The 26,429-nt window shown below is 41.7% G+C and overlaps 2 protein-coding genes across 2 annotated transcripts in view; one reads left to right on the top strand and one right to left on the bottom strand.

The window, feature by feature from the left end:
• ankrd24 (ankyrin repeat domain 24) overlaps positions 1 to 18,233 on the bottom strand; it is a 29,954-nt gene extending 11,721 nt beyond the window's left edge. Inside the window, exons 1-17 of the mRNA XM_084065919.1 lie at positions 18,155 to 18,233; positions 17,717 to 17,785; positions 17,363 to 17,443; positions 13,954 to 14,084; positions 13,180 to 13,268; positions 12,682 to 12,746; positions 12,463 to 12,520; positions 11,513 to 11,583; positions 9,499 to 9,605; positions 8,327 to 8,505; positions 7,129 to 7,181; positions 6,465 to 6,551; positions 5,441 to 5,578; positions 4,130 to 4,249; positions 3,618 to 3,759; positions 3,207 to 3,346; positions 2,246 to 2,415 (exon numbers count right to left, since the gene is read on the bottom strand). Coding sequence (XP_083922045.1) covers positions 2,246 to 2,415; positions 3,207 to 3,346; positions 3,618 to 3,759; positions 4,130 to 4,249; positions 5,441 to 5,578; positions 6,465 to 6,551; positions 7,129 to 7,181; positions 8,327 to 8,505; positions 9,499 to 9,605; positions 11,513 to 11,583; positions 12,463 to 12,520; positions 12,682 to 12,746; positions 13,180 to 13,268; positions 13,954 to 14,084; positions 17,363 to 17,443; positions 17,717 to 17,752 — 1,667 coding nt within the window. The 5' untranslated portion in view covers positions 17,753 to 17,785; positions 18,155 to 18,233. The remainder of the gene's footprint in view (positions 1 to 2,245; positions 2,416 to 3,206; positions 3,347 to 3,617; positions 3,760 to 4,129; positions 4,250 to 5,440; positions 5,579 to 6,464; positions 6,552 to 7,128; positions 7,182 to 8,326; positions 8,506 to 9,498; positions 9,606 to 11,512; positions 11,584 to 12,462; positions 12,521 to 12,681; positions 12,747 to 13,179; positions 13,269 to 13,953; positions 14,085 to 17,362; positions 17,444 to 17,716; positions 17,786 to 18,154) is intronic.
• A 1,425-nt stretch (positions 18,234 to 19,658) lies between these two features.
• Positions 19,659 to 24,338, top strand: LOC311051353 (ciliary microtubule-associated protein 2-like; the record flags this gene model as incomplete). The annotated part of the gene is made up of 9 exons (XM_084065914.1): positions 19,659 to 19,708; positions 20,303 to 20,390; positions 21,020 to 21,190; positions 21,809 to 21,928; positions 22,460 to 22,597; positions 23,004 to 23,147; positions 23,537 to 23,704; positions 24,024 to 24,050; positions 24,330 to 24,338. The coding sequence occupies 9 exons, from the start codon at positions 19,659 to 19,661 to the stop codon at positions 24,336 to 24,338; spliced, it is 915 nt and encodes a 304-aa protein (XP_083922040.1).
• Positions 24,339 to 26,429: the final 2,091 nt, after the last annotated feature.

Raw genomic sequence — 26,429 nt, 5'->3', positions numbered from 1 at the left:
TGAGTGAGATTAAATTCCTGTGCTATATCTGGTGTGAAAGTGGAGATCTTGGCCTAATGGTGGCGCTAGACTATGAAAGGGCCATGGCGTCATCAAAATCAGCAGGTTTCATCCTCCAGAGCGGTGGTGGAAAAAGTACTAACATTTTTACTTACCAAAAGTAGAAAGTACTCATTATGCAGAATGGCCCATTTCACAAGTTTTCAAATGTATAAAATGTGTAAAAATCTTTTGAAAATAGCCGATCTACAAGCTCACAATGCGTCGCAATGTGTGTTTTGTGATAATAATCAAAATCTACAGTAACTAGAAACTAAAGTTTTCAAATAATTGTAGTGGAGTAAAAGTACAATATTTTCCTCTGAGATGTAGTGGAGTAAAAGTACTGGAATTTTGAAATACTCCAGTAAAGGGCCTAATGGTGGCGGTAGACTATGAAAGGGCCATGGCGTCATCATCAAAATCAGTAGGTTTTCATCCTCCAGGGAGTATGAAAGTGCACACCAAATTCCATGACAATACACCCAGTAGATTTTGAGGTATCTTGTTTGGGACCAAAGTGTTGGACGGACGGACAGACGCCCAGAAGGTCGACTGTCTGATATTGCCTTCCTTTAGCAGGGCTAAAAATGGATCAAGATAAATCATGTTGTATGAAGACCATCATCCTCTCATATGTTATTTGATCTTTTCAACACAGATGGATACTCTGGGACCGATATCACACTCCCTGAGAGTGAAGCGGCCATCATCCACAGCTGCTGATGAAGCTGTCAGCCGACTGTCGTTAACCCTTTAACACTCAAGCTCATAGCGCGGCACAAGCTTGTAGATCTGCTATTTTTTTTAAAGATTCTTGAAAATGTGTGCAAATCTTTGAATTTATATTTTTTTAAGCGAACTTTTTTAACTCATGTTACAACTTCTGGGGGTCCCTGGAACAAAGTATTTTGAGATGGGGGTCCACGGCCAAATACATATAATTTTGGGTGGTCCTTGACGTGAAAAAGTTTGAGAACCACTTACAGCAACATACGTTTTTTTCAAAAAAACTGTTAGGATTTAGAAGACATTTGTAGAACCCCCAGAAGCAAAGATTTGAGTTACAAATGTTTGCTTTAAAAAAAAAAATATATATATATATATATATATATATATATATATATATATATATATATATTCAAAGGTTTGCCCAAATTTTTCACGATTTTTCAAAAATAGCAGATCTACAAGCTCGTAGCACGGCACTCGGTGCCGCGCTATGAGCTTGTAGATCTGCTATTTTTGAATAGCCCAAAGACATCTTAAAATGACCACACAGATGCGTTCCCGGTGTCAATGGGTTAATGTGAATCAAATATAAATATTTAGCATTCTTAGGGATGTTATTACATTTAAAAACAAATATGTGCCCTCTCACCAGCTAATCACACTCACATGTTTCGGTATTTCCCCAAATTGGTAAATTGTTGGTCTACAGTCTTTGACGTGCTCTCAGATGTTTTTGCAGTTCATCTAGCCACAATGGATAGCCATTGTTGGAGTTCCAAATGTTCAACTCTTAACCACAAAAGATTCTAGTATAGTAGGGTTTGCCACACTGATAGCAAGACGCAGAATTTTGTTAGGATGGACATCTCCAGCCCCTCCTTCTGTAGCTACAGTATGTGGCTTAAAGACTATTACCCTTATACGCTCATATCCTCAACAGATGCAACTTTCCAGAAAGCTTAAAACCCCAGAAAGTTTATTTGCTGAGGGTTCAAACCTTTTCCCACCATCTGGAAGGCGATGAGATGTGGTACCAACATGTCCAACAACTCTCCAGATCCAGATTGTTGGATGAAATCAACAATGAATCGAGATTTCAACCAACAATAAAACTGTCAACAATAGTCTATGGATCCGTGTTTTCTATTCCTATAAAAGAAAAAACGACCAAAAACTACAAGAAAATAACAATAATCTAAATGATGAATTTATGTTTTCATTATGAACAAATATTTTCAGTTAATTTGAATCCCACAGACGTCCTGAAAGGCTAATTAAAGTCCACTCACTAACTCATTAACAAGCTCATTAACTGAAGACTCAGAAATTGCCTGATATATTGTATGGTGGAGTAGAAATGTTTGATGAGGATATTTACTGTGATAGATCTGAACTACACACTGACTGACTGACTAGCTTACTAACTGACAGAATGAATGAATGAACGAACAAACAAACAAACAAACAAACTAACCCGTCTTCTGCCATGCTGGAGGCCCCGTCTGAGGCCTGGGCTTGGGCGTAGCGCTCCTGCAGGGATTCATACTCCTTCCTCAAGGTCTCATACCGCTCAGTAGGGACAAAGTCTGGACTGCATATGGAGCCCTGCATGTCCGTGTCGTCCTTCTCAAACATCTCCAGCATCTACACACCACACAGTACAATGAACACATCAGTAGCATGTGTATCTACACGTATCAATCACCATTCAAACAATCAGGGACGGGTTCGCGCTCGGGTGGCGCAGTGGTAAAGTCACTGCCCACCACCACGAAGGTGGTGGGTTCGAATCCAACGTGGCCCCTCTGCCCAAAATAGGACGTTTTGGTATTGCAGCTGAAAAGGCTTGGAATGACAGACAGGCAGATTATGAGAAAAAAAAGATCTGGGTGTTTTTTTAGGCTTAAACCTGTATAAAACGTATTAAGAGACAATATTTATATAAAATATATATATATTTTTAAGTCATGGTGTAGCCCCTTTAAGATTAATCCCGACTTCTTCCCCGTCTCTACAGCTGCTGTGTATTGTGACTCTCCTGGTCTTGTGGTTCATACCACACCACTCCAGATGTAAATGCAAAACCACACCAGCAACATTTATTTCAGTTGGGCAGCATGGAGAAAATTATAATAATCTGTGTACCTCCAGAGACCCTGACCCAGTTAGTGAAAACACCTGCATGTCTTCCTTTTATGCTTGTTTGGATGCCACTGCTTCAGTAGAACAGCACTGCTGTTTCCCTCCACAGCTAAAGTGGTCATGATTAATGATCCAGTCAGGCACTGCTCCGCTAGCCTTGAACACTTATCACATCAGCTGATTAAATGACCCGTTCCCTATCAATTCACTCCTGTTAAAGGGAGCCTGGATTTGTGCTTGTGTGAGTGCTTTTGAAATATGTGTGCGATTGGTGCCATCGTCTGCAACCTCACCTTCACTTTGAGCGCTAACTCAGAGTTCTGTGAAGTAAGCTCTTCTATTTGCCTGCGTAGATCAGCTGAGTTTGTGTCCCCATTTGAGGTGGCCTGGTCCCGGGCAGGAGAGGCCTTGGAATGCCTGGAGAGCAGCTTCTCTGGAGGGAGAGTATTAATAGAATTAACAGCCGAATAGAATAGCTTCCATTGCGTGCAGCGCATCCACTGCACAGTATTCATTAAACTTTCTCACACGCACGCACACACACACACACACACACACACACACATGAACACAGGTGCAAACACGCACACGCACGCACGCACACACGCACGCACGCACGCACGCACGCACGCACGCACGCACGCACGCACGCACGCACGCACATACACACACACATACACACACACACACACACACACACACACCTGGGAATTCTAGCATCTCATCCATGTCCTCCATGTCACCGGCCCCGACCCCATGACCTTCTCTCTTCAGGCTCTCTAGCTCTCCTTGTAGTCGCTTCTTCTCTGCCTCCGCCTGGTCCAGACTCTGCTTCAGCTGGGACACCTAGAGCACACATAGAGAAACGTCCTTAGTTTGGAACATATTCCATACATAAGCGTAGCATTTTGGTTGCACATGAAATCTATCTTCCTTTTATTCAACTGTTCCAACTGTGAATACGTTTTTTTTTAAACTTTTTATTACACAATACTTTTGGCCCTTTTGACTCTCACCCCTGACAAATACCCCATATAATGAAAACACTCAATTAAAACTAATGAAAAATCCCCCTCCCTCCCCTCCCCCCACACACACACACACCATAATACACATACAGTGTATTCTTTATGCAAGCAATGGTACTCAGAATGTTTACACTGGCGGAGAGAGGGAAGAGGAGAGAGAAATGGAGGTGTGCCGTGGCCTGCAGTACCTCTTCCAGGGCAGAGGTGGCACTCTGCTGCTGTTGCTCCAGGCCTTTGATCTTCTGAAGCAGATGACCCTTCTCCAGTCGCAGCTTTCGAATCTCCTCGAACACCTCCTCATCCTCCGCCTCACACACACACACACACACACACACAATATTTCTATACATACAGTATATAGAAGTGTGACATACAGGAGTACATCATTAAGTTTCATGGGTCATAGCAACTATAGGCTCTTTTCTGCTAAATAAGTGAACCGTGTCGTGCCGTGTGACGTATTTCACAGGTTCTGGATGTGTTTCTATAGGTTACGGCTTGGTTTCAGATAATTTCTCAGAGCCTAATTTGGGCCCTGCTCAGGAGACACCTGAGTTCTGGAAATCCAAATTTCATACTTTCACATTTGTTCTAAAATAGAAAACACTGGTGGAAAAAGCACTCACATTTTTTAGCGGCGCTAGCCGCTCTATACATTTAGGTATAGAGCGGATCCTGCTCTATACCTGACTTTGTCCGTGTTCACCGTCAACGTTCTGATTGGTCAGACCCGTCAACGTTCTGATTGGTCAGACCCGTCAACGTTCTGATTGGTCAGACCCGTCAACGTTCCCATTGGTCAGACCCGTCAACAAAGTGATTGGTCAAGCTTCACGTGACACATGGCTATAAACACATATCGATGACATAATGTATCAAAGGCGCCGCTACCTTCACACAGGGTGTGATTTTTACATAAGTAAAAGTATCAATACTGCAATGAATTCAAAATGTACTTGAGTAAAAGTACAAAAGTATTGGTATCAAAATGTACTTAAAGTACCGAAAATGGAAAATACTCCTTATGCAGACTGTACCATTTCACACGTTTTCAAATGTATAAAATGTCTGAAAATATTTGAAAATAGTAGATCTACAAGCTCACAATGCGTCGCATCGCGACGCATTGTGAGCTTGTAGATCGGCTATTTTCAAATGGCCGAAATGTATATAGGTCTGAAGTGGTTAATGTCTGTTTTGTAATAATAATCAAAATCTACAAAGTAACTATAGTAACTAAAGTTTTCAAATCATTGTAGTGGAGTAAAAGTACAATATTTGCCTCTGAGATGTAGTGGAGTAGAAGTAAAAGTACAGAAAATTGGAAGTACTCCAGTAAAGTAAAAGTACCTCAAAATTGTACTTAAGTAGAGCACTTGAGTAAATGTACTTAGTTGCTTTACACCACTGATAGCAAAAATTGAAGATCAATGACAAGGCAAGCGCAAACCAATAGGGAATAAAGCGCCACAGAGCACCATGGGGGGGCAGACACTCACAAGGCTTTCCGGGGGGGGGTGCGGCGGTTCTGGAGACGGAGGAGGAGGGGGACTGGGGCTCGGGGGGGGCTTGGGATCGGGGGACGGGGACGGGGCTGGCGGGGCAGCGCTGCGGGGCCCTGGAGAAGGTTGTAAACCCTGGATCACGGTGGTGGAAGAACAGAATCAACATGAAACCTCCATATATATCCATTATAAATGAAAAGCCCCCCACCAGATAATTCTACTTCTTGTTTTTTCACCGTTATTTGCTCGGGCAGTGGTTCAAAACGTTTTCTTTTACAGACCTGACCTGTAAGGGTCCATTTGGAACGCCATAATAAATTATACATGAAATTTAGACATTATGTAATTCTTAAAGGTAGGGTAAGTGATTTACTTTTGTTGAAATAAGTGTTAAATAGCTCTATATTCTGATAGTACTCATTGCTATAGAGTGTTTGTTCAGTAAAAGGAGTCTCCCATGTCTCTACTGCTCTTTATTACACAGAAAATGCATTTTCAATGCCCTCTCCTGATTGGCTTAAATTTCGTCACCTACCTGAAAATGTACTATATTCTGTTTACTAAAGAGCTGGAGAGACCCCTGTGACCGAACAAACGCTCTGTAGCAATGATTACTATCAGAATATAGTACCTTTAACCTTTTTAACAAAAAAATAAAAAATACCAAAAAATATCACTTACCCTACCTTTAACAATGTCGCACTCAAAATGCACTTATTTGTCAAAAATGTTCTAGTGTCTCTGGAATCAATGCGTAGCACTACAGGTTGGCATACAGTAGGAAAACATTAAACTGCAGAGCAATGCAAAACATACAGTATATACAGTATATATATACTGGAGGGGGGCTTTATGCTATAAAATATGTTGGTTGACATGAGTTATCATATGACAAAAATGTTAAGCCTATTATGAGAAAATATTACAAGCTGCATGCTGTCAACACAATGGGCACACAGACAAAGGCGGTGATTACTCATGGGCTTTTCTGGTCAACAAACATGACCTCTTACAGTACCTGGAGAGGGGAGCGGGGGGGCAGGGGGGCTTTCCTCTTGCGGGTGGCCGAGCCCCCTTGCGCTTGCGGGGGGGCAGGGGGGGGCAGCTGGCGAGGGGCGAGGGAGGGGTCACAGATAAGGAGTGCAGGATGGGTCAATAATGGAGCACAAGCAAAGCAAAAAGCGAAAACTAAGCAGCAAGCCAGAACTATCATCTCATACTGTTAAACATGTTCAGTGGTAGGGGTGGAAGAGTTCAGTGAACTACTCGATTTAACTAATTACAAAGAAATTACATTTAGCTTCTTTCCTTTCGACAAAAAAAGCCGAAATAACAGATCTATAAGCTCACGCGTAACACCTTGTGAGCTTGTAGATCTTCTATTTTTGCTATTTTCATGCAACACTGTCGAAGTAATGCTGAAATATTAAATAGGGCTTAAGCAGTTAGTCAGACTAATTGATAATTGATTTAGATTATCATAAAAAGTCAATTTGAACATTTTCACACCGATTGGTTGCTACATAAAAAAATAAAGAAAAAACTGAAACAAAACACGCTTCACGATTATTCAATAAATCGAAAAAGGAATCAGTAGAATAATGGCTAATGAAATAATGGATAGTTGCAGCCCTATACGGTGATGTGTGCTGGTGGTGCATGCTGTGGATAAACATGTATACAGTGGTGTGATGCTGTTGCAGCTGTGTTACCTCGTCCACTGTGATCTCAGGGGCTGTGTGTGCATGGAGGGAGACAGAATGCAATACACTGAGTTTTAGAACACACAAATACAGTGGCACGCACGCGCGCGCACGCACACGCACACACATTTTGCCCCATACTTAAGATTATAACAGTGCATCCAGGCATCCACTCTCTTCTCAGCATGGTGATCCAACTAGTTGCAATTTACGTGTCTGTCCATACTCATAATATATGTAGTGAAGACTTTGAAGGAATTAAATGATGTGTTAAGGATGGATGGACAGACAGACAGACAACCCGAAAACAAACTGTAATGCCTCCAACTAACAGCTGTCACCAGCGGAGGCATATAAAAATGACACGTGAGAGCTACATGATGTACACTGTCACACACAATACTTCTCTTCCCCTCATCTCCCTTTCAAACCAACCGTCACGCATCTATCCTTCATAAATCAACAAAGCTTTTGTTTCAAGATAAGAGGAACAAGTCGTTTCTCTCTTTTTTGTTTCCAACTCCACTATCATCATCTCCAGTTGTTCCCTTGATCTACTTCCTTGCTTTACAGTCATTTCTGTAAATGACAGAAATGACTGTAGGGGGAGCGGAGAGACAGAACTAGAACCAGTCCAGACAGGGCAGCTTCAACAAGAAAAGTTTGAGAGTTTCACAAAAAGCAGCCACACCCCTTGAAGCTCAACGTCCATTCCCCTTCAGTTTGTGTGTGAATGTGTGAGTGAACAGCCACAGAGTTGAGGGAATTAACCCATTAAGACCTGGAGCCGATTCTACAAATGTCTTCTAAATCCCAACAGTATTCTGAAAAACGTATGTTTCTATATCAGTGGTGCTCAAACTTTTTCATGTCAAGGACCCCCAAAATGTATTTGGCCGCCGACCCCCATCTCAAAATGTTTAGTTCCAGGGACCCCCAAGAAGCAAAGAATAGTTAAAAATGTTCGCTTTAAACAATATGTATTCAAAGATTTGCACACATTTTCAAGATTTTTCAAAAATAGCAGATCTACAAGCTCGTAGCGCGGCACTCTGTGCCGCACTATGAGCTTGTATATCTGCTATTTTTGAATAGCCAAAGTGTAAAATAATGCTTTTTTTGCTCAAATGAAAAAGTGACACAGATGCGTTCCAGGTCTTAATAGGTGAACACATACCCGGAGCCGGAAGAGTTCCGTTCTGCAGCAGGTAGGTGAGCCGCTGGTTGCCCGTGGTCGCGCCATAGTAGGCGGCGTTGTGTCCGAGGGCGTCGATCAGCTGCGAGTTGGCCCCGCCCCTCACCAGCGCCTCCGCCGTCTCGGCGCTGTCACTCTCACAGGCCAGCATCAGGGCGGACCTGGGCCGGGATGCCGGGTCAGTTACACACACACACACACACACACACACACACACACACACACACACACACACACACACACACACACACACACACACACACACACACACACACACACACACACACACACACACACACACACACAGCAGTCCTTTGAACAGTGAAAATGAACAAGCCTAAGTACAACACAGCGAGGTGTGGTGATATAAAAGCATAAACAGCCACATCGCTTTAAACTTAAAGACGGGGTGCCGTGATTTTCACGGTATTATGGTTATACTAGGAGAAATATTTTTTTTTAAAGTGTACAGAAAGTGTTAAAATTATGCTTTTATGTGGACACGCCTCCAGTTCATTAAGTATACCTGGTTCTCACCTTAGCACCTCCCATCTGAACCAGTCCCACCTCCTCCTCATGCCCACACCTGTTGTGTTATGATAATGAGGGGGAGGGTATATTTCTACTGCGTCATTAAAGCGCTGTTTTTCTATTGGCACGTTTGACCCTCAAAGTTTCAGCCTCCAGGTAGAAACTCAAAACAGTCAGAGAAGACATAAAACACCATAAAAACACCACCAGGGGGCTTAATGAAGTTCTATCAACCTCATAGACACATGAAAAACTGAAAAGGTGCAAAACCATGGCACCACCTCTTTAAGTATAACTTTAGGGCAGAATTGCAAACAGACAACAGAGATTATTTCTTCTTGTATGAAAATTCTACATTTCAGGACGTTGGCTCCAAAATCTTTTGTACACTCCAGAATGGCTGGTTAGTCACTGTAATTGACCAGCCAAGGAGGAAACCTACACACCATTGATGGTTGGCGGGTGTTAATTTCTTTCCGTTTCACACCCATGAAAATGTAACGAATGCTCTACACACAGTGCTTTTTTTCTGCTCAATACATATTTTAAATGATATCATGGAACCTTTTTGTTGTTGAAAATAGTACAAGTACCATAGGGCTGTTATGAGAGCGGGCTGTTACCTCCCCTGGCTGTCCTGTATGTTGGCGTTGGCCCCTCGACTCAACAGAAAGGCACACAGCTCCACTCTGGTCATCTGAGCCGCTAAGATCAGAGGGGTGGCCCCTTCCTGAAGAACACACACGCACACGCACACGCACACACACACGCACACGCACACGCACACGCACACGCACACGCACACGCACACGCACACGCACACGCACACACACACACGCACACACACACACAAGTAAACATCCGCATTTGTTCGAGCAGAAACCTCTTATCTCCTTAACTTTTTGTGTTTTTTCGTAAATGAACGCCCTACTTGATCATACTACAGCGTCACACAAAAGCATCAAAAGTAGCAGATCTACAAGCTCGAAACGCGGCGCGAAACGAGCTTGTAGATCTGCTACTTTTGCTGCTTTTGAATTTGAATCCTGAAAAGTAACAGTTTTGGACATAATGAGGTTTCTATTGGAAGCGATGGGTTTGAAAAAATACCATGATATTTTATGTTATCAGTTATGTTATCAATACCAATTATTTGGGGGCGCACAGGTTGAGAACCACTGGTATATAGCACATTTCATACACTAACACAATTCAAGTTTTTTTTTTTACATAATGGAATAAAAAGGCATTCGAAGACCTAAAAGGCATTTGCATGCATAAAATAAAAGGGGAAATAAATAACTAAAGGATAAAAAAGAAACAGATGTAAAAACATTTTCAAATAAAAAGGCAGTAGATCCTGGATTTAAAAGTATCAAATCCTCTGGAGGATTGTTTCAGTTACGTGTGTCATACTAACTAAATGCTGCCTCACCATGCTCTGTACTCTGGGAGCAGTTTAGTAGACCAATCCTGGACGACCTGGCACTTCTCAAGGGTTCAAGTCAGAGCAGTGTTTTGGCCGTAAACCATCGAGAGATTTAAAGATGACGGTCGATATTTTAAAATCAATTCTATGACTCACTGGAAGCCAGCCAGTGCAGCATTGTGAGAATTGTGTTCAGCCTTCTTCTACTTCTACTCTACTGTATGCATTCTGAATGAGCTGTAGACTGTCTGATAGCTTTTCTTTTTTTAACGGAGACCAGAGAGAAGATCCTAACATAAAACATAAAACGTATATACCTGTATAACCCAGACCAAGGTTTCCCAAACGTTTTCAACTCGTGACTCAAAAGACACATTCTGTGTCTCCAAAATTGAATTATCCACTTAAACCCTATTTCAAATATATATATAAATAGCAGTGGTGGAAAAAGTACTCAAATTCTTTACTTAAGTAAACGTACCAATACTGCAATATAAAAATACTCTGTTACAAGTAAAAGTCCAGAATTAAAACAATTACTTGAGTAAAAGTACAGAAGTATTGGCATCAAAATGTACTTAAAGTACCAAAAGTAAAGTTTGTAGATCGGCTATTTTCAAATAGCCTAGGTATGAAATGGGGCTAAAGTGGTTAATGTATGTTTCATAATGTAATCATTTATATCTGAAAAGTAACTAGTAACTACATTTTTCAAATAATTGTAGTGGAGTAAAAGTACAATATTTGCCTCTGAGATGTAGTGGAGTAGAAGTAAAAGTATTGGATATTGGAAATACTCAAGTAAAGTACAAATACCTCAAAATTGTACTTAAGTACAATACTTAAGTAAATATACCTAGTTACTTTCCACCACTGATAAATAGTATTTACTATTTTCACTATTTTGAAAGTTTTTGAACATTTCTGAAAAAGGACATTTCTGAAAATGTTTTGAAAATGACAATGTCAATTTTAATCAAACTGATGCTGCTGAGCAAGATCAGAGTGCGGATTTTTTGTTCATGAATGTTTGTTCATGATTGCTTCATTCATAGGAGAAGTTAAAAAGAAGAAGACAAAAATAATAACAACTTGATATTTACTGAGTTGTGACCCATAAAAGCGGGTTGGATCGTGGGCCTATGTTTGGGGAAAGACTGACCCAGAGCATTCTGATGTTATTTAAATGAATTCCCTGCTGTGCTTACCCCATCCTGGAGATCCAGATCGGCTTTGAAATCCCACAGGGTCTCAGTCGAGGACAAGCAGCCACTGACCGCTGCAGGTAACACAATGAGAACAAACATTGAGGTTGAAACTGTAGATGTATGTGTCAGTAACAGAACATTTACCATAGTGATATTGTTGTACTAGAATGACACCAGTCACCTCTCTTTTCACTGGCACTCTATTACAACACAGTAGTTTTAAGTGTGGGAAGTATCTGTTGCAAGTGTAAGTGAAATGTAATTACAGGAATTGTCCTGCTGCCATGGAGCTTATTCTGTCTCTGTAGAGCAAGGGTTTTCAAAGTGGGGTCCTTGACAGGGAGCCCCCAGTAGTTCAATTTAACTATAGTTCAATTGGCTTTATTATTACGATACAAAACATTTATGAGTGACTATTTCAGTATATGTATTTCAATATCACAACTATCGATTTCTCATGCACAAGTATAGACATTTACACCCTTTCATTTAAACCAAAACATTGTTAAATATTAGGGATGTCCGATATTATCGGCCTCCCGATATTATCGGCCGATATTAGCATAACAATTGATATCGGGAAAATATCGGTATCGGTTTTTGATTTTTTTTTTTGATTTTTTTTTTTTGCTTTATAAATAAGTTACAGGAGTTCTTACTGTATATGGTGTGTGTGATATGAAATTTGAGCTTACCCTAATCACAATAATCCCCGCATATATCGGTATCGGTTGATATCGGTATCGGTAATTAAGAGTTGGACAATATCGGTATATCGGTTATCGGTAAAAAAGCCAATATCGGACAACCCTATTAAATATCAGAGTCCTGATAGGACAGACTCATTTGAAATGAGGGTCCATGACCTGATGAATGTAAATTTAGGGGGACTGTGACATTTCAAATGTATGTTTGAAAGACGGCTGCTGTAGAGAGTTAGATGTAGTTACCTGCATGATGCAGCGCTGTTCGGCCAATACCGTCTACGCTGTCTACAGGCAATCGCTCCTGTTGTGGAGGGAATAGGCAGTGAAAGCAGCAGTAAGTCAACAAAGAGAATACACACTAAAATGCATGACAGCCATGAATTAATTTCAACGTTTGGTGGTTACAGATGATATTTTGGACCTTATTCGGGCTCTGTTTCTCTGTATTTTTTTCTATTTTACCTGTAGTAGCCTCTTCAAGCACTCAGGCTGGCAGTTTTTGGCTGCTAGATGAAGGGCGCTGAAGCCTGGAATCAGTAAACAGCCAACCCAGAACAAATTAAAAAAGACGAAGAGGAAGACATTAGTGCAAAGATAAATAATACATTAGATGTAAGAACAATCTTGGTAAATGAGACTGCAGAATGACCATTCTGACAACCTTAACAGGGTTTGATTTGGGGGGGGGGGGGGTTATTGCTTTATCCCTGCTTCAGGTCAGACTGAAGACAGACTGTCTGTTATGATATTTATGTTTGATAATAATATCACAATTTAACCACATTAACCCTGGTGTCCGTCCCTATTTTGGGCAAATCTTGAAAAAAATTAAAAAAATTTGAACAGGGGAGGGATACATGTGAATACGTACAAACACGTATGAACGCGTGCGAACGCGTGCGAAGGCGGGACACATACAAAGAATGTCCCCCTTACAAATGGAACTCTGAACATCCATACCGGCTCCATCATTGATGGTGATGTCTGCTCCATGAGAGATGATGACCTCCAGACAGTCCAGCCGACCCCGGGTTGCACACAGGTGGAACCTACCGGCAGGAAGGGCCAAAATACACACATGAGCATACAAGGAATGAACTGTCTTTGTTTCACAAATTGTCAAATCATTTTAATATGTTAGACTTTCTAAAGACTATCTTGCCGTTTAAAGTTCATTCCCTGTAACAATGTTAAATCAGCAAACAAATCATAAAATGGGTACAACAATGGACATTAAAGGGGATGTAAGTGATTATTTTTGTTAAAAAGGCTCTACATTCCTTAGTAATTCTTATAGCGATCATTGCTATAGAGAGTGTGTTCAGTAACAGGGGTCTCCTTGTCTCTCCAGCTCTTTCGTAAACAGGAAATCGATGTTCAGGTCGGGATATCAATTTTATCCAATCAGGAGAGAGAACTCCTCAAAGACACTTCATCATCGTCAATTACATAGTGTTCCAGTTCCAAATTTGTTCATTTATTTATTTTTTCATAATTTCTAATTTTCTCACTTTTTTATTCTGTATCTTGTGAGTTCCCTCTCCTGATTGGATGAAATGAGAGACCCCTGTTACTGGAAAAACACTCGCAATGATTACTATCACAATATAGAGCTATTTAACACCGAAATAAATGTCAAAGCAATTCAGACATTGAACAACCTGATGATTCCGCCATCATGTTACTATATAACACCACACAATACTACAGACAGCGGTTAAGTGATGAACTCACGCTGACTTGCCCTCAGCGTCCAACTTGGTGGGGCAGAGGCCCTTCTTCACCATGAGAGCTGTGACTTTGTCAGGCTCGTTCGCCTCCACGGCCTGCAGGAGCCTCTCATCACTCTTACTCCAGTCCTGACTCTGAGGGGGGTTGGGGGGGGGGGGGGGGGGCACAGAGAATAGGTCACAACCCTATCCTCCCTACTGTCCACTAGGAAACTGATACCATACCCCCCGCCCGTATCTCATACCATACACAACAATGAGTGGCTTTCCTTTTTTCTTTTTTTTCTCCTGCGCATGCATGCAGCCATCGATCGAAGGATGACATGCGATTTTATATCATACGAAACGAGTCACAGTGGCTGTCCATATGTACACTGATAACAGCAGACACGACAAATGAAAAACAACAGAATTCACACAAGTTAACGCGAAACAATTCTAAAGGTTCAAACCAAGCGGATAAATGAAGAAGATGAAAATAAAACTGTAAAAAATGTATCATTCTTTTTTTTTTGTATAAGTATATTTACTCAAGTACTGTACTTGAGTACAGTGAGGTACTTTTACTTTACTGGAGTATTTCCAATTTTCCATACTTTTACTTCTACTCTCAGAGATCTCACTCTCTACATCTCAGAGACAAATATTGTACTTTTACTGCACTACATTTATTTGAAAACTTTAGTTACTAGTTACTTTGAAGATTACATTTTAAAACATACCACCAACATTAACCACTTAGCCCTTTTTTATACATAGGCTATTTGAAGGCTATTCGCGATGCGACGCATTGTGAGCTTGTAGATCTGCTATTTTCAAACATCTTAGTACTTTTACTTTTGGTACTTTAAGTACATTTTGATACCAATACGTTTGTACTTTTACTCAAGTACATTCTAGTTGTAGTACTTCTACATTGCAGTATTGATACTTTTACTTATAACATTTGAGTACTTTTTCCACCACTGCTGTTAGGCTGAGATGACAGACATCACATTACAGACAAAATCAATGATATTCTTTACATGTCCTTGTCTGTCTATTGTTCTAACCAACAGAAAAATGCACACATCAAATGTACATGCATGCATGCACACAGTAACTATAGTAACCACTTTAACCCTGGCGCCCCTATTTAGGGCATGTCCTTGTAGGCAAAACAATAGCCCAAACTGAAAGATAACTCCATAACATATCTAATATATATTTATCGTCCTAGATCATGCTGGCCAGGGGGCAGATACCTACTGGTAGAGGCAGCAGACTGAAGCAGGCACAGATACTATTCACCAGGCTATTCAACGCCGGCTGTTTAGGGTCCATGATCCTATCAAAAGGCTTAGCACACACCTCTGTGTGTACCAACTATACACAGACACACATACTGTATACCAGTGCGTTACGGAATACACACAATACTGTGTGTGCGGGACCTGACTATACTTACATAATGTGGGCAGCAATTGAACCCGTTTCCTCTAACTGTACAAAAACATACATTATACAAACACACACACACTCATCTCTGTGTATACTACCTAACTATTGTCATACACATGCCGCTATGTTCTGACAGTACACAGACAGTGTACAAAGAATGCACACACACACCATTATCCCTATACCACCCCACACATAAGAGTCACCCTCCACTGTGTCACAACTGCCTATTTAATTAACAAGTAAACGTACACACACCACACCAGTTCTAGAACTCAATTACCCATAAACCCCAATCATACTGTACATCCTCATCCTCAGAGGTCAGAGTGACCACACGGCGGATACAAACAATATGGAAGGAAGGAAACAACAAGGACAACCGAACCCGACGCTACATTTAAGAAAGCGCCCGTCACCTCATAGTCAAAACAGCATCACACTTACTTGGCTACCTAAATGGCCATGTAAACATACATGACATTCAATACTGACGACCGCATTTACATGCACACACACATCCCGCACGCACGCAAACACATGCACCCACACACACACACACACACACACACACACACACACACAAACACACGCTAGCCTGTCCTCACAACATCGTCCCTCTCCATCCATACGCAGTGCTCCTGCAGCCCAAAATAAAAAACATCCCTCTTCCCTGTGTGCTCGTTGCTGCTGCTAGCAGAGGCATAAGTATACTGTCACACACTCACACACACACATACACACACTCACGCTCCACCACCTCCCTCCCTGTGTCCTCCTTTTTCTAACCCAATACTGTCTTCTCTCTCTCTCTCTCTTCTCTGTCTCTAGATTAGGCTCTCTTAATCCAGTGCTCCTGCTGTCTCCATTCGTTTGGGTCAGGAGTCTGTACTGTACTGTACTGTTTCGGTACCAGCCAGCCCCCCCCCCCCCCCCCCCCCCCTCACCCCCCTCTTCTCTTGGCAGTGTTATGGAGTCTCTGGACTCTCTGCAGCTGAAGCAGAGACTGGGCCCTGTCCAGGATTTAAAACAGTCAGCAAATACAGAGGAGGAAACAAGCTGGCTCTGCTCTAGCTACATAGCTTAACACAGTGACAGGGCAGAGGAGATGGGACACCGTGGGCACGCTGAAACCATACCTATAGCTTAAAAACAGAAGTTTTTTTTGTTGTCAAGCCCTGTATGGGACAGTTCTCAAAAATCAAGCACACGCATAGTTGCATACATGAAGAGACCTAGATTAATTGGTATGCATGCACATAACTTTGCATGCATCTATACTTGTGTCTATACACTATACTGTACCTGTATCTATCTATCAATAAATCCACCCACCCACCCACCTATCTACCTACCTAGGACCTAAATAATACCTACCTTTCTACGTAGCTATCTGTCTATCAAACTACAGTATCTATCTATTAATCGATCCACCTATCTATCTATCTATCTATCTATCTATCTATCTATCTATCTATCTATCTATCTATCTATCTATTTAGACAGTGAGTTATCATCTCTCTCATCTTCAGCTGAGGGGAACGGTCAGATCAGTCCCTCTACAGAGGGACAGAGGGAAGACAGCAGGAGGTAGAGAGTGTCTACTCTCCATCACACTGCCTCAGCCGCACCAGTTTCACTTGTTCATGTAGTATAGAACAACAGCTCTGCTTCTGTGAGGAGGCTAAACACCATTCATTCTTATAAAGTCTTTCCCCTGGGACAGCAACAACAGCAGGGCACTAGGGATTCGGGTGTGTGCGCATGCCTGTGCCTGTGTGTGTGTGTGTGTGTGTGTGTGTGTGTGTGTGTGTGTGTGTGTGTGTGTGTGTGTGTGTGTGTGTGTGTGTGTGTGTGTGTGTGTGTGTGTGTGTGTGTGTGTGTGTGTGTGTGTGTGTGTGTGTGTGTGTGTGTGTGTGTGTGTGTGTGTGTGTGTGCGCGTGTGTGAGTGCGCGTGAATAATTAAAGGCCACCTGAGAGTTCTGGTTACAACCCAGGTCTGGCGAGCCTGGAGGTCTTACTCTCCTGCTGCTGCTCTCAGACACCAAATCCCAGAGCCCCCCGGCCCGCGCGCACACCCCCACACACACACACACACACACACACACACACACACACACACACCTACAACTAAATGACCAATGACCACCTGCTACTCACTTGAATACTGTCAGGTTAATATCAGGTTAAAGAGAAGTCTGTGTAACGCGAGTGTTATTGTCTTTCCCAAAACTGACTTATTGAATAAAAAATAAAAATAATAATAACAATAAAAATAAAAGTGTACATCCACACCAAATTGGCTTGTACAGTGGGTGGTTTCTCACCTCAGTCTTTTTGAACTTTGCCTTCAGACTTTTCATTGTAGCCTCATAAACTCTGCCTCCAGGTGAACTCTACAGGGGGGGATGAGAAGATATTAAGACAATTGAGAGCAAAAACTTACAAGATGCATCCTAGCCTACAGTAGCCTGCATGCATACAGTTGTTACCTGTAATATACACAGCATTACCTAGTCAAACAGGTGTCAGTGGTGGCAAGCAATATAGAATTATGTGATAGAGAACCGTTTCATGAACCAGAAGCTCGTCTAAATTCAATTGTGATCTAACAACTACAAGGAATAATTTCACAGAAAACAAGCCAGCAGGCATGCAGCAGCCAGCAGCAGCAGCAATATAACACGTAAGTCAAACGTGGAGGTGATCACATAACTCAAACGCGCATATAATCACAATGATCAAGAATATATATACAAGCCTACCTGTGGAGGACAGGCGGTCCCGGGACAGGTGCTGTCTCTGTCCCATGGAGGAGCTGCTCAGATCGCCACTCTGCTGACGTTCTTCTGAACACAGAGCGGCGTGGGGAGGAAATAAATACTTGTGTGGGCGTAATCGGACAACAGGTGGCGCCACACTCCAAAAAATAAAATTCACTGATTGGATGATGCACGTATTTTAGTCTCATCCTCACTTTTTGTCAATGGAAACCAAAACAAAGGGAGATATAGACATCATCGAGAGAGAAAATGTTTTTTAATTAAGTGTACTCAAAAAGGGAAAATGTGATATGGGTTAATGATGGGAGGAACCACTACTATAGGCTCTATGCACAGGAAAGAAAATGGGCCTCTTCCTTACTTCCTTCACAGGTTTTACCAATGATACTGATTGATTGATTGATGTACTTTATTTAGTAAGACATGAGAACAACAGTACATGGATACACAACAGTATACTAATAAGGCTTTGTTCCATTTCATGTAGCACAATGGTTCTCAGCCCTTTTAATTTCAGGGAACCCCATATAGCTCTGAGAGTGTACAAGGGTAAGGGTCCATTTGGTTCCATTTGTCCACTCTCAGAGTTACACACCTTTTAAGGGGGCATTTGGAACCCCCTCAAGGAACCATGAGGGTCCCCGGACCACACTTTGAGACCCATTGGTGTAGCTGTAGTTTCCAGCAAGCCAACATGCACAATATCAGCACCCTGACTCTGCTTGACCAGAATGGAACAGAGCCTTCATTAGTATCATTGGTAACACCTGTGAAGGAAGTAAGAAGAGGCCCAATTTATCTCCAAATTGGCTGCTGTGCATAGAGCTTATTGGACTATCTATGCTTACAACACAAGCCTCAAAATGTTGTTTTCTTTAGTCTATCTTTGTACCACTGCCCAGGAGATGGTGCTATTTGGACTCTCCTGCAATGGACCATATTATTCCCTTTGCAGCCTGATTTCGTGCATGGTCCAAAGCTTTGGGAATTCTTTTTTTCTTGATTTCTTTATTTTTGGCCCAGGCATTTAGCCTACTAAAGGCAACTTTTTTCTTTTTTCCCCAGAGTATCTGTTTTGTTTAAACCAGATTGTGGCCCTTAGGGGCCACGATAGTCTTGGCTGCAAACACCTCTTATGTGTCCCCTTCTATTTCTGTGAACTCAGTTCTTTACTAAATAGAAAATACTAACTGGGAAAGTAAATTATTGACTTTTTTTAATAGCAATTAACTGTTATAATTTACATTCAGATTAAGACTATTTCCAGTCTTACCAGTGTGTCACTAAATAGCTAGTATAGTAGTAGTTTGTGGCACAAGGACAACAGGTGTAGCTGCATTTAGGCTACATGGCGTGTTGACAGGTTGGACATCATTAATATATTATGATTTGTAAGGACGCTTGTGTTGCCATGGTCACATCTCTGGCGGCAACAACAACAAATGATTTTCATTTGTTTCACAGGAAGGGGAAGAAATGTGAAACAATGGCTGAGAAAAAATATAAAGGGGCTCCATTTGGAAGACAATCCGCAAGGTGAGATAGGCCCTGCCTTTTCTTTTTCAGTTGTATGTAGCCTATTTGCTATCTGAGCTCATAGGCAATTGATGTAATATGTAGAAGCTAAAGTCACCATACATTATTGTCTAGACCAGTGCATTGTTCTCAAACATATTCATGTCAAGGACCGGGAGCCCCAAATTGTATTGTATTGTATTTAACTGTGAACCCTCATCTGAAAATGTTTTGTGCCATGATCCCCAGAAGAGAATATTTGTATTAAAAAAGCCAAAATTATTTAACGTTTTCCTAAACATTTTCGAGATTCTTTCAAAAATAGTTTTAAAATAGCAGATGTGCAAGCTCGCAGCTTTTTTTGAATTTTATTTTTGAATAGCCAACGTATAAATGGATAAAGTGGTTAAAATGATTGTGATGCTGTGTTAACTACTTTTGCTGGTGACCCCCTGGGCCTGGTACCCCCCAAGGACCCCTGGGGGTCCCCGTATCCCACTTTAAGAACCAATTGTCTAGACAGGACTTAATAATGTTAGGTGGGCAGGTTAATCTAAATTAGCCTATAGTTGGCGGTTGGGGGGCAGTTTTGAACATTTGCTCTGTTTGAGGCAGATTTGATGTGTCAGGGGTCCATCCTGCCAACAAGAAAGTGGGAGGATACACACAGATCCCCTACTGCAAGAGGATGACCAGTGACATGGTAGGCGTTCACGTGGGAATTGTGTTTGTTGTATTTTGTGCAGTGGGGTGAGTAAGTGGAAGGGATCTGAGCTTCAGAGTGAGGGCAAGGGGTAATTACTATAGTAGGTTATTTGTAGGCCTAGTTGTCTAATTGCCTAATTGATTATGTCTGTTTTTGTATGGATAACTATACCACCATTTTTTAACAGCCTGCTCAGGTTCTACAGATGAAAATTAGCCAACTCTGGCTCATTTACGTGAATGTGAAAAACTGATATGTTTAATGTGCACTGTCCCTGATAAATTAAAAAATCAAATTAATTGGTGGGCAGGATGTGATTCTGGCTTGAGCTACAGACCTACTTTGGGCTGTAACAATGGTGTGTAGGTGTATGAATATAAAAGCATGTGGGGTTTTAGCTGTAGGACAGACAGGGTCATAGTTTACATTTGTTGATTCACTCACATCTGCATACTGCACTGATACACTTGACACCATCAAGTGTATCAGTGCTTACACAGATCATATGAGAGTGAATCAACAAATGTATTTACTGGTCAGATAAATGTCAGTCATATAATCATAACAGCAGTTTTTATTATTCTTTAAATATTTTAATATACTTGTTGATTCTATGAAACACACAGGAGAGGCGCCTTGGCCCGGGAACATACAACGTTGACAGAGGTGATTTCTGTGCACAATCTGTGGCAGAGAGAGCCAAAGGGCCCGGCTGGCACAGAGCTCTGGAGGCTTCCAGGGACGCACAGAGACCCCACCTCTTCTACAGAGATGCCTGGGTCAACAAACAGTTCCTGGTGGGTAGTATAGCCTTAGAGAGACTGGGCCTTGGAGAAGTGTCAACGGTGTCAAATCAGTCGGCGTCCTATTGGCTGCTTAGACCAGGATTGTTTCAGGCCAAGGACCCCTTTAGCTGAGAGAGCGCTGAAGCAGGGAGGAACCCCCACTACATATTGTTTCATAGATAGCTTCATAGACTTGTTTGACAGCACAGTCATCGGTGTTGTGTTGTGTTGATCTTAATGTGTATTTTCAGTGTATTTACAGTTTAACAACTTAAACCCTCAATACCCTCAAGAAAACTTGTACCCTCACTTTACCTCTTTGGCGAAAATAGCCGATCTACAAGCTCACAACGCCTCGCGCTGCGAGGCGTTGTGAGCTTGTAGATCTGCTATTTCCGGCTAATGTTCCCCTCAGAATAGGGATGCTATAGGGCTGTTAATGCCCTATATTGCCCCAAGTTGTTAATGTAAAAAAGGTCCTATCACACAAAGACTTGGCGGCCCCTTTGTAGTAAATCTGTACAGAACCCCCTAGGGGTCCCGGACCCCCTGTTGAAGACCCTTGACTCAGACCAACATTTTATGAGCTCTTCATGACAAAGAAATGTAAGCGTTGCTTTCTTTGTGTAGAAAACCAAAGTGGGCCCTGGCACCTACGAGAGCAGAGACCTCATGCAGGAGCTGACAAATAAGCCAGGCAGCGTCCGAGGCGTCTGTGACAGTCTGGAGAGAAGGTTCAAGGTGGTGAAGGTGTGTCATCATTCCACTAGAGGGCAGCACACAGCCACACACTGGCTCAGCATGGGACAACTACTAGTATTATTGTACATCAGTGGAAAAAAGGGGCAATGATGCTAGCTCTCACAAACCAAAGACAGCTGAAGCCCAATGTTACTGACACAGTATCTTCTATCTGGCGTCCGTATTCTGGGTGGGCATGTCATTATAGGTGAAAGCTTTCAAAAATGTTCAAGATTTTTCAAAATCTTTAAGGAAAATGTAGTGAAAATAACAGATCTACAAGCTACACTGTGGTGTGAGCTTCTAGATGGGCTATTTCTTCTATTTTTGAAATACACTGTAAAAATAGGGCTTTAGCGGTTCGCTGGAGATGGAATTCCCTACCAAATGTATCAGTTAATTCAAATCTAACTTTGTGCAAGCATGGCATGTTATTCAACAAACATGTGTGTGTTTGTGTGTGTGTGTGTGTGTGTGTGTGTGTGTGTGTATGTGTGTGTGTGTGTGTGTGTGTGTGTGTGTGTGTGTGTGTGTGTGTAGAGCTGTACACCAGGCCCTGGCAGCTATGGCAGAGGAGGGGTGCCCTGGGCTGCACTGGAAGAGAGGAGGGCTGAGTCAGCAGGATGCCTTCAAATGGACCTCTGTAGTGCAGTCAAACGCTTCTCTGAAAACACTCAAGTACATACTGTAGCATTTAAATATTACAGAATACATACCATATTCCATATACTGTATCGTTGCTGTCAGGCAGAGACCTCTTATCTCGGTATTTCAACTTATTATGTTTTTTTCCATAAATGAATGCCCTACTTTGTCATACTACAGTGCCACACAAAAGTAGCAAAAATAGCACAAAAAAAAATATTAAGTGAAAGTGAAATTGACTTTTCTACAAATTGGCGATCCGTTTTGAGCTGGTAGATCTGCTATTTTTGCTACTTTTGTGTGGCACTATAGTATGGCGAAGTAGAGCATTCAAATACAAACAAAAAAAAACATAAAAAGTTAAAAATAAGGTTTTCATCCAACGGCAACGATATGCATGTTGAGCTGAAGCAGAGAATGTTGTGTTGTTTGTGTGCAGGACAGTGGTCCGAGCCCCTGTTCCTACAACCTGAAGAGCAGCGTTGATATCCTGCTGAACAGGAGCGTCGGTAAAAGAGGACCTTATGACCTCTTCACAGGTCAGAGAGACAAGCCGCTCACATCCGGACACAGCGCTATGCCGGTAAATGAACTGGAATGTCATACAGAAGAGAGATGCATGCACAAATACACACTCCTTGATTCTAACTCACTATAATGATATGTTTGAATTAACCACATGCGTCCCTATTTTCTGGGGCAATAGCCAATCTACAAGCTGACAACGCTTCTCAACATGATGCATTGTGTGCTTGTAGATCAGCTATTTTTGGCGAAGATATTTGGTATAGAGGGGAAAAGGAGCAGACTTAGTATAAACCGCTGGGGAACTCAGGTGGTCAACATGTATATAGGGTTTAAGTTGTTAAGCTGTTATATTCTCACTGTTGCTGGCAACTTGCTGCAAGTAACATTATATAAATTCTGTGTGTTGTGTGTGTGTGTGCGCGTGTGTGCTGCATGTCCCTGCAGAAGCGCATGGGTCCGATTCCTGGGCAGTACAAGGTGGTCAGCTTCGGAGACGAGCTGAAGCGAAGGGAGAAGAGAAAGCATGGGGTGTTCAGCTCATTACGTCAATATCCATCCACACCTACAGAGAGGATCTACCACAGTACCCTAGCCCAGTGCCCTCGCCCTGCTGTCAGTTACAGGCATCACACTGACATACAAAAACAACAACAAAGTTGTACAATTAAAGGGTTAAGAGAAAAGGAATACAACAATACACAATATTCTAAGTACGTTATTTAGATAGTTGCTCTGGATTATTGTTGGCTAAATGCCCAAATTGCAAATTATGAATAGATAGTATATTGTTTAGAGACACATGCTGTTTGACGTTTACCTGGTATCACATTTTCTTAGCCCTCTATTCAACAGATATATTGTACACAATACTGTATATACAAACACATTCTACCATCAACTCTCTGCATTCCCTTTTGTTTTTTTGTATCAGACTTCACCTGCATCAGGAGCCCATGAGGTGAGGGTCCATGCCCGCCCTGGAAGTCACAACGCTCCACCCTTCCTCTCCTCCGCCCCTCGACAGACTAAAATGATACGTAGCCTGCGAGTTAGTTCTGGCAGCATACACTCGAGATAGGTTACATGCATTGCTCATTCTATGAGGCTGGTTACAGCGTCATGCAGACCCATACAGTACGTCATACTCTGACGTGGCAGTCACGTCAGTCAGTTGTCCAATCGGGCGGGTTATTTAAGCTCACCTTCATCTGTGTTCTGTCTGCTTTGTGTTTCATAGGTGTTGTAGGCAGCCGCTGCATTGCAGCGTTAGCGTTCCTGGCTGGTTGTTTGGTTGTTACTGGAGCTATGCTATCATGCTCCCCTGTTCAGAAGTTGCTGGTGTTACTAATACATGCTGCTTGAATCATGCTTTTCTGCTCATAAGCTGCTGTCTATACTGTGATGAGGCCAGATTGTATGGCGTTGCGTTTGTTTTATCTACTAAAGGCTGCTGTTCTTCTATGCTGCTGCTATGCTGTTGCTGCTAATGTTGTTGCTGATGGTTAAGCGGTTGGACTGGTGCTGTTGGTTGTTATGGTTCTCGTTCCATTACTAAAGGCAAAGCTACTTTAAATTGTAGTGAAACTGCTCCGTGCTAACGTTGCAAAGTTAAGTTGAGAAACAGCGTGTTTTTTTGTTGTTTAACAGAGTTTCTGTTTTGTTCCTCCGGGCTATGGGGCCTCATCTCATTACACGTCTTACGTTGCCATGTCGGTTAATTATACGCAGCATTGGCCCGGTTTCTGTAAAATCGCTTGGTTGGTTCGATTGATTGAATACTTTATTTAAAAGTCATGGTAACAGTACATGGAAGTTCAAATCACAATACAAGGTCCTCTAAACTGGATCGCTCATAAAAGCACTTGGCTTATTTAAAATGAGATCCCTGTGCACTCAAATCATGATGACATTTAAGAAGACCTACAAATATACACTACTATGCATGGTGGTTATGCATGGTGGTTGTGGTTTGGCTTATTCTGGGTGTAGTTGTTTTGGGATTGCTTTCTTATGTGGTTCTATATGTCCCCCAGATGAATGTGTAGTTAAACAAATCTTTCAAATATTCCAATTTATCACAGATTGAAATAGCAGATAATCTCAAGCTCATTTTAGGCTATTGAAATGGCCAATGTATACATTAGGATAGGCTTCTTTAGACATCGGCTTCGCTATCAATGCATTGAATGGGAGATTATCACGTTTCTAGATTGGCTGATTTCTCTCTCTTGTGCTTCCAAACATGGTGTGGTTCATTCATTGATCAACGTCGAGTGCGTTCTTCCGGGCTATGGGACTGCAACCACAGGTCCGCAATTCAGTGCTGGGTTGCCATGTCTGCTTATTATTATAAGCACAAGTTATAACTAATAGTTTTTCTGATCTCGTTTAGTGTGCAGACAGTAGTCTGCGGATTTTACTTGAGTAAAGCAGCATAATACCAAGTATCTCAGTGTAGGGAATTAATAATGTTCCAAGTAAATCTACTCAATCTTGTTTAAAATATATATAGGATATATATATTAGTGATTCATTCTTTCAGCAGTTCAAATCTAGGAGAATGCATTTAATTATGCTGTAAAGATAACTTATGGTTAATGGTGCACAGGAAACGTTGTTACTAAAGTAGACTATAGTGTGCAGTATGGCCATTATATTGTGGTAATTTATTTAATGTTGCAGCTATATGTGCTAATTGGTGGCTATAGCTATTTCCATCTGATGTAGCCTACGTTTTCTGGTTATAATTTGCCTCTAAGATAGTGGAGGCTGGTAAATATTATAATTAAGTAAATTAAACTACAAATCAAGTAAGTAATGGGCTATTATACTGTGTTGGCTGCAGTGCTTGGTTAGATGTAAGCTTTGGTTGCATTCTAAAGTTGCCTGTGCACTTTATTGCAAAGCTAATTAAGCTATTCTTGCTGTCAAGGTGATTTACATTTTGCTGCTTACACCTTGGATAAGAGACTGGTAGATTACAGGGATTTTCTTAAGTAAATCTTGAAACACTTTGAGGAAACAACTGCTTTCCTTTATCTTTAGCATAGCAGCCCATCTAAATAGTCTTATATTAAAGATGGTTTAACACCGCTAATTGCAAAATGCAGCCAGTCCAGCAGAGGGCATTCATGCTCTCAGGGCCTAAAGGAGGGGAGCAATTCATGAGGGCACTCATGTCTTATCTGGGATCAAATTATGTTCCAGATCCCCAGATGTAATGCATTCTTATAAAAGCGGTTGTCAATTGATGTCATGTTGTGTGACAAACTTCAGGAGTAAAGTTATTGCTACCAGATAAATGGTGGGGCTCTTCAGTAGAGTCAAGATCAGTAAT

The sequence above is a fragment of the Gymnoscopelus microlampas genome (assembly GCF_963454915.1).
Source record: "Gymnoscopelus microlampas genome assembly, chromosome: 9".
Lineage (NCBI taxonomy): Eukaryota > Metazoa > Chordata > Actinopteri > Myctophiformes > Myctophidae > Gymnoscopelus > Gymnoscopelus microlampas.
The sequence above is the reverse complement of the archived record's forward strand: the minus strand, read 5'-3'. Positions and strand labels throughout refer to the sequence as shown.